The 15,066-nt window shown below is 36.4% G+C and overlaps 1 protein-coding gene across 1 annotated transcript; it reads left to right on the top strand.

Annotated features, from left to right (window-relative positions):
* Positions 1 to 1,864: 1,864 nt before the first annotated feature.
* snx8a (sorting nexin 8a) lies at positions 1,865 to 15,007 on the top strand. Its single transcript, XM_081357334.1, has 13 exons — positions 1,865 to 1,978; positions 3,497 to 3,624; positions 3,815 to 3,944; positions 4,931 to 5,121; positions 7,617 to 7,737; positions 8,061 to 8,197; positions 8,401 to 8,481; positions 8,570 to 8,730; positions 10,437 to 10,566; positions 10,645 to 10,713; positions 11,251 to 11,400; positions 12,959 to 13,108; positions 13,254 to 15,007. Exons 1-13 carry the CDS (start codon positions 1,957 to 1,959, stop codon positions 13,341 to 13,343), a joined length of 1,560 nt encoding a protein of 519 aa, XP_081213460.1. The 5' UTR covers positions 1,865 to 1,956; the 3' UTR covers positions 13,344 to 15,007.
* Positions 15,008 to 15,066: the final 59 nt, after the last annotated feature.

The raw sequence follows: 15,066 nt of genomic DNA, 5'->3' as shown, positions 1-15,066 counted from the left end.
ACAACCTGAGGGTGAGTAAATGATGACAGAATTTTCATTTTTGGGTGAACTGTCCCTTTAATGCACATCCTCACAGGAAGAAACTATAAAAATGACCTTTGACCAAAAGCTTAAGGAATTAAAACCTAAGCAAAACCTGGTTTGTTGGTGAATGACTTGTTCATGGCAGAAGAAATGAATATCTGGATTCTGTCCCTGTGCCTGCAAGACAACCAAAACAATTTCTCAAAATAAGCCTAAATGAAACCTAAAATTGTGTGATGGTTCCTGCTGTTATGTAATAGAATATGCAATTTATCCAAGAATAAATAATGCATCTCTGAACATAAAGATATATCCCAAAAATTCAATTGGTGTTTTTTTTTTATTTTTTATTATTATTATTAATGCCATGAACCAGAACAATACAATGAGACATAATCACTGACAATAAAACAAATACAAAATAAATTGGTGTTAAATTTAAGATGTCAATGAGTCAATATGTCAATGTACAATGTAATCAAAGTAATCATTAATTAGTTGGCCCTTGAAATAGTGTGAAAGTCTATCTGAATATACTTTTTAAGGACTCTATCACTACTAATGAGCAAAAATTAATAAATAAAATAAAATAATGCTTCAAAGTTGCATCTTAAAAATATATAAATGAAAGTGATTTTAGAAACACCAAACTTATAGAACATACAGATTTAAGGAGTAAAAACATGTTTTAGAGATCCATTTATCTTAAGGAAAAGGCTGTCTTGCAAATACAGATGATGCAGTGAAATTATTAACCTTTACTTTGTGAATCAACAATTGCATCATTTCAGTGCCATAACCAAAAACTGGTAAATCTGGTAATAATCAGCAATGCATACTAACTTGTGCTGTAGCAGCAGGCAACTTTAAAATACTGCCTTGGTTGAGTCTAAATAATTGCACCTTTTCACTTTCACTTCCACTATGGAGGCACTGGGATCAAAATGATATTTGCATAAGCCCTGCAAGTCATTTTGAGCTTAGGCATTTAAGCTTCACGGAGCAAGTATACTTACATGATGATAATTAGTCAACAGTATGCTATACTGGAAATGTTAATGCAATGTTAATACAGATAAAACAAAGGCTGTTTATGTCTCAAGGAATGATTCATCAAGAGTTAGACTCCAAATATTTTTTTGCTTGTAATGTGACCTCAGCTTTCCTCAAACATTTTTTTGTCATGTATTCACAAAAAATAAAATAAAAAATAATAATAATAATAATAATTACACTATTTTGGTTGCATTTGAATTCTTGAAGTCTTAAAAAACATTCTCCGTCAGAGGGAAAACATTTACTTAATTTGATTTCAACTCAATCATGTATGACAAATCAATTCATCATGACTATTTTCAGTTCCTTAAAGTTAAGTTGGATTTAGTTAAGGATGTGTTGTTTTGTCTTCAACAGAAAAATATTTTTGACTGAAAGAGGAACAATGAACTTGGAAAGAGATTAGAGGTTTCATGCTCCTTGTTTGTGCATTTTTCTTATTCAGAAATCTCTGTATTAGAGGGCAAAAAAATTATAAGCAAGTTGCAGCAGCAGGTGGGCAACACAACACACACACAAAAAACGTTGTTATTATAATGGTAAGTATAATGTTACAATATGACACATTTTGAGTCTAATATGGATGTTTTGTTTAAGAATATTGAAGGGAATTTTTTTTTTTTTTTGCTTTCTCACTTCCCATGGGTGAATTACATATTCTGACCACACAAATCCAGTCATATAAAGATGTGTTTGTCCTCAAAGAGCCTGTCGAACCTGATGAGTCTCTAGCTCCACCCACCCATGTCTGTCACACATAGCCTTTACTGTACCATGTGTTTCCACATCACTACAACTTTAAGGAGAGGGACATTCCTACTCTCTTCTGCAGGAAATCACATGGAGGTGCTATCGCTCTCACATGACATCTAAACTATGGCAGGGGACATCAATGAAGGTAGGGAATAGAAATTACGGTCATTTAAGCTAAATATCGCAGTTTTAGATAATGTTTTGCTGTCTGTTTTATGTAGCGTATGTATTTGAACCTTTGTACTACTATGCTGTTTTATATATGTATTTGAACGGTTATATGCGAATTTGTTTTCTTGATTTCGCTGATGATGTTTTAAATATTCGCGACTAAAAACGTTAGTCACTTTAACGCGAGTTATAGCTATGCGTTTTACTTTGTTGTCTTGTTGCGTAAATGTTTATTTTTATTTGTTGTTTCACCAGTTTCTCCTGTTTACTGACTTGTTCATCGAAGTTGCCCAGATTGACGACTCAGAGTTTAAACTGACATGTCTTTATAATACTATAGCTATAGGTTTTGTGTGTGTGTGTGTGTGTGTGTGTGTGTGTGTGTGTGTGTGTGTGTGTGTGTGTGTGTGTGACAACATTGTATCGATTTGTTCACGAGTTGGCACAGCATAATGTTTGATTGCAATGCTTATGCATGCAGTGAATATCCATTCCTATAGGCTGAATGTTGCCATAGAGACTGTCAGTGCTGCCGCGAGAATCTGCTTTTAAGCCAATCAAATAATTTATCTCTGCGAAGGCCAATTTAAATTTCGAATGGGAACTCAATTTACCCCTTGAAATGTATTTTATCAAATGTTAAAAAGCCCCCTAAAACGGTTTCTGTCAAATAAAATTAATATGTTTGTTTGTGATACCCTTTAATTTCCGTTGCTTTATTTTTATTTAGTTTCTGTTGTGTATTTTACACTACTTGCCAAATACATTGAGAACTTACTGAATTCAAAAAATAAATAATAAGTAAATCTGTAAAAAATACAAATGTATTGCGCAACTACAATGTCCTGTCAGTGTTTTAGCAATAAGCTTTTTTTGGATAAAAAAAAAAAAACAACAACTGTGTTCTCTTGTTGAAATGAAATTGACCGTAGTTGTTTATTCCTAGTCATAATTCTTCTGTCAATTTGTTATTTTAAAAGAGAGCTCTTAAAGGGATAGTTCACCCAAAATAAAAATCTGTGTCGTCAATTTAATGTTTAAATGGCATCAATGAGTCATTCTAAACACATAGTCTGTCGTTAATCTTCTACATTTGGATATTTTTAATGAAATCTGAGAGATTTCTTTCCCTCCATTCACCCAAAACTCAGACAGTTTAAGCATGCTTGAGCTGCCGTTTACCATTTGTTCGCTGATCAATGTTTTCATGTGAATAAAGCTTTAATTAAATCTGTTCATCGTTTAAAGCGATCATGTCTCTAAACCACTCCATTAATATGGATTTCTATTAGGCCTACTCTTGAACCCTCTGAGTTTTGAGTGAGACTTTCAATGAAGGGACAGAAATCTTAATTTATAAGATAGATACAAATATCTTCATTTGTGTTCCAAGGATTAAAGAAAGTCTCATGGTGCTGCTGAGTAACTGATGACAGCATTTTCATTTTTGGATGAACTGCTATTCCTTTAACATACAGTCCTTTGAATCTAGGATCCGTCCCTTCATACTATCGTGAAGTGCATCAAGCCATCTGCTCCAGAACTGATGAACGAGTGCCAATCAGTGTATTCCTGAGAGTTCTCAGCAGAACATCTCTTTCCATCACTGTTCAAAACCAGGTGAGACTTACACCAGGATTACGTCTTATTATTGGTTAGGAAGACCGTAGCTGACAGTTAGCTAAATTACATCCCACAGGCTTTTTTTTCAGTGACCTGGATAAGGATAAATATCATGATTTTGTTGGGTTCTCTTGTGGAACCATGACTTATTCTGCATAGACTGAAAGATATGTCATTTACATTTTAGATAACTGAACATGTAAACAACAGTGATGGATTCCTAAGTAAAGTCTCGCTGTATAAAGGCTTGGCTCTCATTGCCCTTGCTCAACAAGGAAAACCACCAAGCCCCAAACTGCTGGAGAATTTCATACAAGGTAAGCAAAAGCAGATCAATTCCTCAGCTGACTGTAGTAAATGTGTAGCTTAATCAGATGTCATTTTAGAGTCAGTTACCCCAGTTAGTCTCCATAAAAACTGTCTTGTGTTCAACATATCACGTGATATTGTATTGCCTCTCACATGCTATCCCAACTGAATTACATCCAAGCTGCATTTCACTGTCACCATCTGTGTGCAGTGATTTGCGCAAGAGCAAAGCTTAATAAGTGGAGGTTTTATATTACTGCTTTCAACATTTCAGCACTTTTCACTGTTGTCATGGGCACCTTTACAGCATGTGTGTATGATTTACATTCCTCGGGTCTATGATTATGTTGGGTTGGTTGTTCGATGGCTTATTTTAATGATTTTTCATCAGCTCTAAAGGGTTAAAGTTTCTATTCAATACAGGCCTCTTGTGTTATTTCAGGTGTTGCTAGTATGACAGTTGACTGTGCACTTTAATAGTGAGGTATCCTGTTCTCTCCTCTAAGCAAAAGCAAGTTTCCCGTCCATTGCATGCCAACTGCTTATCTCTCTATGGAATGGCCAAGAAGGATATTTTGTTGTTTTTGCATTTTACCAAACAAAAGCAAAGATCCTGGTTTGAATCTGCTGAGACAACTTTTTGTTATGCAGAGTCACGTTGTTTTTTCCCCTTTTCCATATTTTCTTTTCTAAATGTGGCACACAAACCACAGAAATCCACCGGAAAAAATATGGTGTGCCACATAGCTCAACATTGTTCATTGTTTTTCTCTCATTCCTTCTCGTTGCTTTTGAGATTTCCTTCATGCTGTGTTATTAATGTGCTGTCATAAGACTGTCGTGAAACAGATATGGGAAGAAAGTCATCTTCTTTGTCTTCTTTAAAGTGATTAACTATGAGACTGTGATCACCCACACATGTAATGTTTAGTCAGTCACATGTGGCTGTCACACCACGCTGAATACATTGTGTTGTATGTCATGTTTTTTTAAGAGTTCCCAAAGCCTCAGCTTGGAGAGCTGAAGGAGCTTCAGAGTCTAAAGATGCAGTCGGTTCAGGAGAGTCCTCTGATCTTGTCCGTGACTCTGGCAGAGCTGTTGAAGAAGGACACCGTCAAAGTTGACCTCATTCCTGAGAAGAAGGGACTGTTTCTTAAACATGTGGAGTATCAGGTCACCAGTGAGGTGAGTGAGTTTAGAGGCGGCATTACAAGTTTACAGCTTTCTGTCATTAATCAGACAAAATCGATTGGTCCAAGTCTACACCTTAACAATGACTTAACTAATGGTTTAGGCCCTAAACCATTAGTTGAGTCATTGTTGCAGTGTCATGCTAGCCGTGATGCATAAACAAACAAAAATCAGACTAAAATGTTGGGGAAATGAGCCTAACATTTTCTTCTCTCCATATTAAGCTGAAAAAAAATGGCTCACTTCAGCATTAGCATTCGTGTTGGGTGATGCCATCACACGTGGACACCCTAAAATAAATGTGTAAACAGAGACCACTGAGTCTTTGTGATCACGCTCTTAAAAAAAAAAATTTCAAAAGGGGGTTTTTGCTGAAGAAATATTTTTAGGTCCCCAAAGAACCTTTCAGTGAACAGTTCTTAAAGGGATAGTTCACCCTAAAACGAAAATCCTGTCATTAATTACTCGCCCTCATTTCGTTCCAAACCCGTAAGACTTTTGTTCATCTTCGGAACACAAATGAAGATCTTTTTAATAAAATCGGAGAGCTTTCTGTCCTCCATTGACAGCTACGCAACTGCCACTTTGATGCTTCAAAAAGTTCATGAAAAGATTGTAAAACTAATCCAAATGAATTGAATTGACCCAAATGCAGAGATGGCTGGCGATGTGATGAGCTTGAATATTTATTAAACAAAAATCCAACGAAAGGTTTACAAAAATAGCAGGCAAGGATTTCCAAAAAACGAAGTAACAAAAACAGGCAAACTAAGGCCCTGTTTACACGAGAACGCTCGCGGGTGAAAACGTAAAAATATTTTATCAGATATGCCTTTCGTTTAGACGGCGACGGCGTTTTTGGGGCTTAAAAATGCAAAAAAAGTGAAACCACCCTCCAGAGTGGAAATCTTAAAAATGCTCCACCGTCGCGTTCCCATCTAAAGGGTAAAACCGCAAAAGTCTGCTAGACAGTGAAGGCACCGATCTGCTCACGGTGGCTCTCGTCACATTGCCACCTAGCTGCCTGGAGTGCAAGCTACATAGAATTTCACACACTTTTGCGTCACCATATGCATGCAGATTTCCCCCCTATAACGCTTGTCTAAACACAGAATAAAAAGTGATAACGCAACACCACTTTTGCGTTTTCTCTTCAGATCGTTTCTGTGTAAACATAGCCTAATACACAGCACTCTGACACAGAAACTAATATTATCTGACAACAGACAAGGGAAACACAGAGATTAAATACACTTGGTAATGAGAAAATAAGGAACAGGTTACACTAGGGCTGGGGAACAGGTGAAACACATTAGACAATCACCAGGGCGGGAAACTCAAAGACAGGAAGTAACAAGACAAGACAGAGAACTATGCTATGTTCCAGTCCACTTTTAGACACGCACTTGCAAACTTCCCTAAGCACTTCCCCTCGGGGGAACCCCTGCCGCCATTTTGAAGTGCGTTCCACTTCGTGAAGTGGACGAGGGAAGTTTATATGGACAGACCCTTGTTCCCTCGATTTTGACCGAGGGAGCGAGTCTACTTCATATGTACACTTCAGGCACCTATAAGTCCCACAATGCAGTACGATTGTGACGTCCCCACAGATCTCATCTAATCACCAGCACAAAAAACAACTCTATGATATATTAATTCTAATTTTTCAAATTTAAAACAACCCAAACACACCTATAAACATTTGGATGCTGCATTAAACAAATTCTTAAAGGGGAAAATAAATAAATAAATAAATCAACTCTTTAGCTGATTCCAAGTGATCAAGGGCTTAGGACGTTCCAGTTCAGCCCATTGCAGTTTTCGCCAGTAGTGGGCACTCGTGCAACGTAAGCAATGACGTACATCCGAGTGAACGAGATTGAGGGAAGTTAGCGAGTGAAGGGCATGTCAATTTTGGACTGGAACGCAGCACTAGACTACCAAAATAAAACAGGAAACAGAAACCAACAATCCTGACACTATCCCTTTAAAAGAACCATGTATTAATAATCTAAAGAACCTTTTTCTACTATAAAGAACTGTTTGTGGAATGGAAAGGTTCCATGAATGTTCTAAATGGAACCATCAATGCTAATAAAGAACCTTTATTCTCAAGAGTGCAGTATCTTAAAGGGTTCATATAATGAAGGATCAGTTTCCCTGATCATTTGATATAAAATAGCTTGATGAGCAAATCAACATATCCTCTCCAGTCTAAAAAGGAATGTGGCGAACCAGTGGTGCATTTCAGCGCAGACTGATTTGTGATCCTGTCACAGTAATCCAGACTTTGCGAAGAGGCTGTTATTGAAAAATGAGGAAATTAAAATCTATATTTGACACAAAAGAAAAGCCATTTCAGAGAAAATTATTTCTGGTGCAAATTAGTATTATATAAGGACCTCAGCAGGTCCTTTATTTTTCAATATGATAAAAGTATGTCTTTTTTATGTCATTATGTCAGTTCATGTGCCATGTGCCCTTTCCAGCGTTTTACAGTATCGGTCTATCGACGATACAGCGACTTTGACGTCTTCCATGAGCTCCTGCTTCAGAGATATGCTTACAGAGCCGTGCCGGCGCTTCCTCCCAAAAGGGCGCTGAAAGGAGGTAGGCCGTTGTTTTATTCACTGTAAAATATCAGCCTGTGAAGGGTTTGTGATCAAACCTTTAGATTATAGTCTTGTTCACCTCTCACTTAGGCTGTGCTGTGACAGTCAGTGCTTTCTGGGAATCCACCAGACAAACAATCGTGGCTCTGCCAAGGTTAAAAAAAGTAAACTTGTTCTGATTTTCTGCAGACTTCAGCAAGTTGTACTTCCATAGTAACTGAGTACCAGAAAACTCCTTGCTGTGTTGTATTAATGGAAGGACTATGTTTTGTTGTTTCTGGAAAAGTTTAATCTTTTCTCTGTTCTTTGGCCCCGCTGCAGTCCTGACCTCCATGTCAGAGCGAGAGTTCATTGAAGGGCGGAGACGAGCCCTGGGAAGGTTTCTAAATCTTGTGGCACGACACCCTGTCTTTTCCGAAGATGAGCTTGTGAAAACATTCCTCACCTTCAGTGGCTCGGTATGGACTTTTTGCCAAACCTGAACACCAACTTAATTCAAAGTTCTAGATAAACAGGATTGAATTTTATAATATATTATAGTGCAAGAAAAATAAATTAGATATGCCAGTTTTGGGTTGAGAAAATATACAGTATGTATATTTTTTTTATGTTTTTCATAGATGTTCATCAGGTTGTACCTTCCCTTATTTATGTCCCACAGGATGTCCAACCTAAGCTTAGAGATGCTTGCAAAAAATTGGGGGATGAGTTCATGACCTGTAAATATGCAACGCAGGCCAAGGTTTGATTCAGCTTTATTTTACTCGTATGTTAAACATTTGTTAAAAATTTATTTATCAATATTGCCTGTATTGTGATTTCTCCTCCAGGATTACCTCCCAGCAGATATCCAAAGTCAGTTTTCATCCAGCAGGGAGCTCATCAGAAATATCCATAACAGTTTTCAGAAGTTACGAGACCGGGCAGAGAGGATGGCCGAGCGCTCAAAGGAGAATGCCACAGATCTGCTGATGTTTGGGAAGGAGCTCAGGTACCAACTTATCCTGACTGTTGTGCCTAAATCTTTGCAGTGTCTCTTAGACCAATGGTTCACAAAAACAGCACCAAAACATTAGAAAGTATGAGCTGCAGATCATTTTATTAGTTTAATCTTACATTTTAATTTACTGTGAAGGGTTTTGCTAAAATTGTCTAGGTATATCATATGCAGCATGGAACAGTTGAGGCGAGGATTATACACAAACATTATTTATTCAACAAACACAAAAAAAGGAAAAAAACAAAATCCGAATGGGAAAACAGGAGACACAACAGCTCTACAACAGAGATGTAAAAAAGACAATGACTGACAACAAAAGATTCAAACACAGGACTTCTATATACACACAAGAGGATAACAAGGCACAGGTGAAACTGATTAAACGCTATGGTGACTAAAAAGGGTTACTAAGGTAACAAAAAGCTGTGCTCGAAATCGCCCCCTATACCCTCATTCACTTTTCCTTACATTAGTCCATTAATATAGTCCAGACATTCTGACACTGAGCTGCCGCTTTTGCATAGTTTGTGCTTATCGTTTAATAATCATTTGACACGTAGCAAACTGGAAGCTCCAGTAGTAATGAAAAGATTTATCTTGAACTCTGTAATAAACCTTACTTGAGCAATTTCATAATCAATTTAAAAAACAATTTATGCCAGTATGATATTATGCTGTACCCACATTGGACAAGCATTTTGGAAAATAGATGTATGGATGATTAACATGCGGGTACCATCTTCTGGTCAGACGCGGGAATTCATTCGTGGTGTGACTCACAGTGCATTATGGGTACTCTATAGCCGTTGAGCATACATTGGTTGTACACTCGTTATTGCGGTGCATTATGGGATTGAATGAGTGCACTCGATAACGTCCACTATGGTTTCGGACTTCACTACAAATAGCTGTCCCTTTATGTAGTGCACTATTTAAGGGTATAAGGGGTGATTTCGGACACAGCCGAAGCTAAACAGCTTTCTAAACACTGGAAAAGACATCAGAAACATCAAGGCAACAGAACATCAAAATAAGGGTCCTATAACACAAAACACAGTGGAAATCATGACAGGGTAATTTTTTTTAAGGGCTGTGCTGCCATTCTGGCTTGCAGAAGAAAAGGATGCAGGAGAAGAAAGTTTAACACTTATTTCACAAAAAAAAAAAAAAAAAAAAATCTAGTCATATTTGTTTATGGTTAACTGAATCATCGAAGGTCAGCAGCAAGTACATTGGTCAATAAAGTGAGATTAAATACATACAAATATTTGTTGTATTTAACATATTTAATTATTGGAGGTTTGCATAGAATTCTGATTTTGCATTTCACTGATTTAATTCATTTTGAAGAATACTGAATTTTTTTTTTGTGCGAATGAGATTAGTAAATGTACTAAATGTCCTTCGGATGTGACGTTAAACCGAGGTCCTGACTCTTTGTGGTCATTAAAAATCCCATGGCACTTCTCGTAAAGAGTCCCCTACTCCCTACATTGACACAAGTCTACTAATCACCCTGCAGTGTTGACTTTTTGACTGTACATCTCTTACACACAATAGTACATGTAACATTAACTGTTTGAATAGTTAGAAAGTACTGTAATATTTATTATTGCAGTGGTTTGAGAGAGCTTGATTGCCAGATGTTTGTGACTATTGGCTGTATAGATTTAAGCTTTGGTCTCTCTCCACTCCAGTTGTTTGGGATCAGATGAGTCACCTGTGCCTGTCCTGGCGTCCTGCAAGAGTCCCTGGGCTGCTCTTAGACAGTCTGTCAAAGGGCTCTCTGTTGAGTTCTCACTTCTGTCTGAAAGAGCTGCCCAACAGGTACTGTGCCGCCCACACATACCACGTGAATTGGTGGCATGCTGCTACAGAGGAATTTAATTTGTTTGCTTAATACAGGGCAGAAGAGAGGAGGATGATGTGGTGGAAAAACTAAATCTGTTTCTGGACTTGCTGCAGTCATACAGGGTGAGTACTGATGCATTTCAATTTTTTGTCTCAGCTGAGAAGTTTTTCTTTCTTTTTTTGTCCATTTTTAGGAAATAAACTGAAATATGATTTTTTTTTACACATTACTGGTTAAAAGTTAGGAATAATTAAGATTTCTTTAAATGTTTTTGAAAGAAGCCTCTTATGTTCACAAACTCATTTATTAATTTGATCAAAAATACAGTAAAAACGGAAATACTGTGAAATATTACAAATATTATTTTAATATGTTTTACCTTTATTTATTTCTGCGTCATTACCCCAGTCTTCATTGTCACATGATCCTTCAGAATCATTCTAATATTCTGATTTGCTGCTCAAGAAACATTTCTTATTATTATCAATGTTGTGCTGCTTAATATTTCTGTGGAAACTGTGATATACTACTACTATTCAAAAGTCTGGGGTAAGTTTATTAAGCAAGGATGCATTACATTTTTCAAAAGTGACAGTAAAGACATTTATAATGTTACACAAATTCTGTTTCAAATAAAAAATATGTGTGTTGTCATACAGGACTTATGTGAACGGCACGAGAAAGGGGTCTTGCACGAACATCAGCGAGCGCTACAGAAGTACAGTGTCATGAAGAGACAAATGCTGAGCGCCACCGTGCAGCCTAAAGAACAGGTTTCTGTAGAGCAGCTGGAGTCCCGCATCGTCCAGGTCAGCCCTAAAACACTCAGACATACACACACACACACACACACACACACACACACACACACACACACACACACACACACACACACACACACACACACACACACACACACACACACACACACACACACACACACACACACACACACACACACACACACACACACACACACACACACACACAATACAAAGAGCTATAGCAGCTTGTGAGGTACAATCAGCAGAAGGGAAATGTGGGGACCAGTAGCTTCAGGGGAGCTGATGCATCTCTTTAATTTAGTAGGTGAAATTGATCTGAAGGACTTAAAACTAAAGCCCTAGAGCAAAATCTGTGTCCTCAAAATCCCTTTAGGGATGCCGCAGGAATATGAACTGGGATCTCTGCCATGCCACTTTAGAGAGTTAGCAGGAGGCCTCTATTTCATCTTGGGTTTAGACCAGGGGTTTGTGAAAGATTTGAGTTATATATATATATATATATATATATATATATATATATATATATTACTCAAATCTTTATATATTAGATAAAGATTTGAGAATATGTATAAAAATATATAAAATAATATGTTAGATGTTTTTTTGTGATGTCACAGTTAAAATGTTAGCTTAAGATATTTAAAAATGCAAAAAAAAAATAATTGGGCGTCAGTAAAATGTTTTATTTATTTATTAATAATTTCATTCAACATGCACACATTAAATTGATTAAAAGTGACAGTAAAGACAATAATGTTATAAGAGATTCCTATTTCAAATAAATGCTGTTCTTTTGAACATTCTATTCATCAAAGCATCCTAAAAAACGTATCAAAGTTTCCACAAAAATATTAAGCATCTGATTTCAACATTGAGAATAATAAAACACGTTTTTGTTTTTTTTGTTTTTGCACCAAGTCATCATATTGGAATGATTTCTGAAGGATCGTGTGACACTGAATACTAGGGTGATGACTGCTAAAATACATAAAGGAAATAAATTACATTTTAAAATATATTAAAATAGAAAATATTGTAGTTATTTGATGTAAAATTGAACCAAACTAAAATAAAAAAATAAAAAAACACTATTCTAATGTAATTTCATTGCATCAAGAGCACTCAAAATATTGTAAAAGCAACCAAGTAATTCCAAGCAAGTTTATAATCTATATGTTTACTGGCCAGATTTGCATTTAAGCATTTAATTGATCATTTGAGTAGCCATTTTGCACAATTATTTTATTTGACCACTTTTTAAAATTATTTTAAGGATTTATCAATTGAATTTTGTTAGAAAAATAACTTTTATAAAGGCTTGTCCTCTTTTTATGATAAAAGCCCGGCCAGCTGGAGGAAGAGAGAAAGTATGTCACATGATGCAGTGCCAAGTCATGTGAGGCACATACTGTATCTGTTTAACCTTCAAATAACATGTCATGATCCAGTGGGTTTTAACTACTGGATGGCTCATTGTGAGCAAGTAGCAGAAATTGGTCACTACAGGGAAGATGATGATGATAGTTAGGGTGGGATGATGTGACCGCACCGTGACCTCACTCTAATCTCTGACTCACGGCAGCAAGAAAACGCCATTCAGGTCATGGAGCTGCGCAACTACTTCTCCCTGTTCTGCCTGCACCAGGAGAGCCAGCTCATATTCACATACCTGCCCATCACGTCTCTCATCCTGGGAGCATTTGTAGACTCACAGGTGCTGGGACATAAAGATGTAAGCTTATCCTTTATGCAGTATCAACAGTATATGTGTTAAGAGTTATTCTTTTCAATAAGTGCCAAAGCTGCTTTCTTTATTACTTAGATGTTAACAAAACCTTGTCATATTTGTTGATGTGTCTTATTTTGCTCTGATCTAGATGGGTGAGGTGTGGCAAGATCTTCATTCCAAGCTTACAAGTCTTTTTGGGGGCGGTAATGGACGGTCTCCGCCTCTCAGCCCAAAATAGCCTCCCTTCTGTGCCTTCAGAATCTCAAGAAGACAATGAACTCTAGCCTGGTTTGAATTGCAGGATCTCTACTGGAGTTACAGATAGTCAGTATATAAAAGCACCTTGCAAAGAATTATGGGAAACTGCATCTGTTCATTCAGCAGATCTTAATGTCTTACTGAGGCGAAGAAAGCTCTCGATTTCCTACAGTTTGAGCAAATGGACGATTAAAATAAATGGCTATGCTGTAGAGAATCATTTTAGGAAGACACTGTATTACTGTTTTTACATGTAGCCTATGCAAAGATGATATTGCTATTTAGAAATGTAAGCTAATCTGAAAGAGAAGAATTTTTACATTGTACAAAACACATGAAAAATTACCTTTTCTAGACGCTATCTTAGGTGCAATAAGAAATGAGCTGAGAAGCTAATAGCCAGAGAGATAGAGGTTGCCGTGTTCAGTTGAATATACATATCAAACACAGAAAATATGCAGAGATTATGCTATTAGTTGCAAAGGCACTATATTATTATTTGTTTGTGGTTTCAGCTGCCATTCTGATATCTGTTGTGTATTTTGTGATCTGCACTCCATGTGCTTCCAGCTTTGTTTTTTTTTTTTGTTTTTTACATTTCATCATTTTTAAGGAATATATAGGCTATACACTACCATTCAAAAGAGGTTAGTATTTTATTCATTTCATTTATTTCTTAATTATTCATCAAGGATGCATTCAATTGATCAAAAGTGACTGTAAGGAGCAAAGACATCTAGGATTTCTGTAATCAAAGAATCCTGAAATAAATGCATCATGCATTAAACAACACAACCGTTTTCATCGTTGATAAAAACTCAGAATCGCCATCGCAGGAATAAATTACATTTTATAATAATAAAAAAAAAAAGTTATTTTAAATGGTTTTACTGTAAGTAAATGCAGCCTTGGTGAGCATGACTTTCAAAAACATTACCGTGAGATAGTCATACTTGAACGGTAGTGTAGGCTATATAAGTGAAACACACTTATAATTAATTGTCAAACAGTTCTTTAAAATGTGAAATGTATTTTCTATTACTCTATATTCTATTACACTAAACTCTTTTCTATATTTTCTGTAACTAAGTCTGTTCCTGGATCGAGAGGGTCTTAAAATGAAGCAATATCTACCATTAGCATGGAATTGTTAGCCGCTAGCTGCTCTATAGCCTACACCAGACCTGTTTTCAGTCATTTGATCAATCACAAAGGTCTGAAATTCTCAAGACTGCTTGTAAGCTATTACGTGAATTTTACTTTGAAATATGTCTGCCAGTTTTTCCATGTTGTATAGATTGACACATTGCTGTTGTTGATAACGCATGTATCATGCGTATTTTGTCTTAATTATTGAACATTCTAGTAAACCCCTTTGCAGAGCTTATTATTATTATCAGTTGTTCATGTTTGATGGTTCGGTTAGGGAAAGCAATAAAGGAGTGGAAACTGTTTTGTACTCAAATGCATATTCAATTCTGCCATCTGCTGGCACAGAGAGTAAATGCAAGTTTGAGAAGTTTGATCAAAAGTGTCAGTAACATTCATAATGTATCATTTCGATTTCAACTTTTTAATAATGAAAAAATAAAATAAAAAAAGATTACCGTTCCCACAAAAAATAAAAGCAGCATAACTGTTTTCAACAAATATGTTTCTGAAACTGATTCATATTATGCAGCCAGTTTTTTTTCTAGATATGA

Source organism: Scardinius erythrophthalmus (assembly GCF_964197995.2).
Source record: "Scardinius erythrophthalmus genome assembly, chromosome: 1".
NCBI lineage: Eukaryota > Metazoa > Chordata > Actinopteri > Cypriniformes > Leuciscidae > Scardinius > Scardinius erythrophthalmus.
Note: the sequence above shows the minus strand (reverse complement) of the source record. Positions and strands in the feature narration are given on the sequence as shown.

Coding starts and splice junctions, on each gene's coding strand:
- snx8a (XM_081357334.1), top strand. CDS start 1,957: ATGGCAGGGGACATCAATGAAG. Junction 8,198..8,400: donor TCCTCACCTTCAGTGGCTCG/GTATGGACTTTT, acceptor TATGTCCCACAG/GATGTCCAACCTAAGCTTAG. Junction 13,109..13,253: donor AGGTGCTGGGACATAAAGAT/GTAAGCTTATCC, acceptor GCTCTGATCTAG/ATGGGTGAGGTGTGGCAAGA.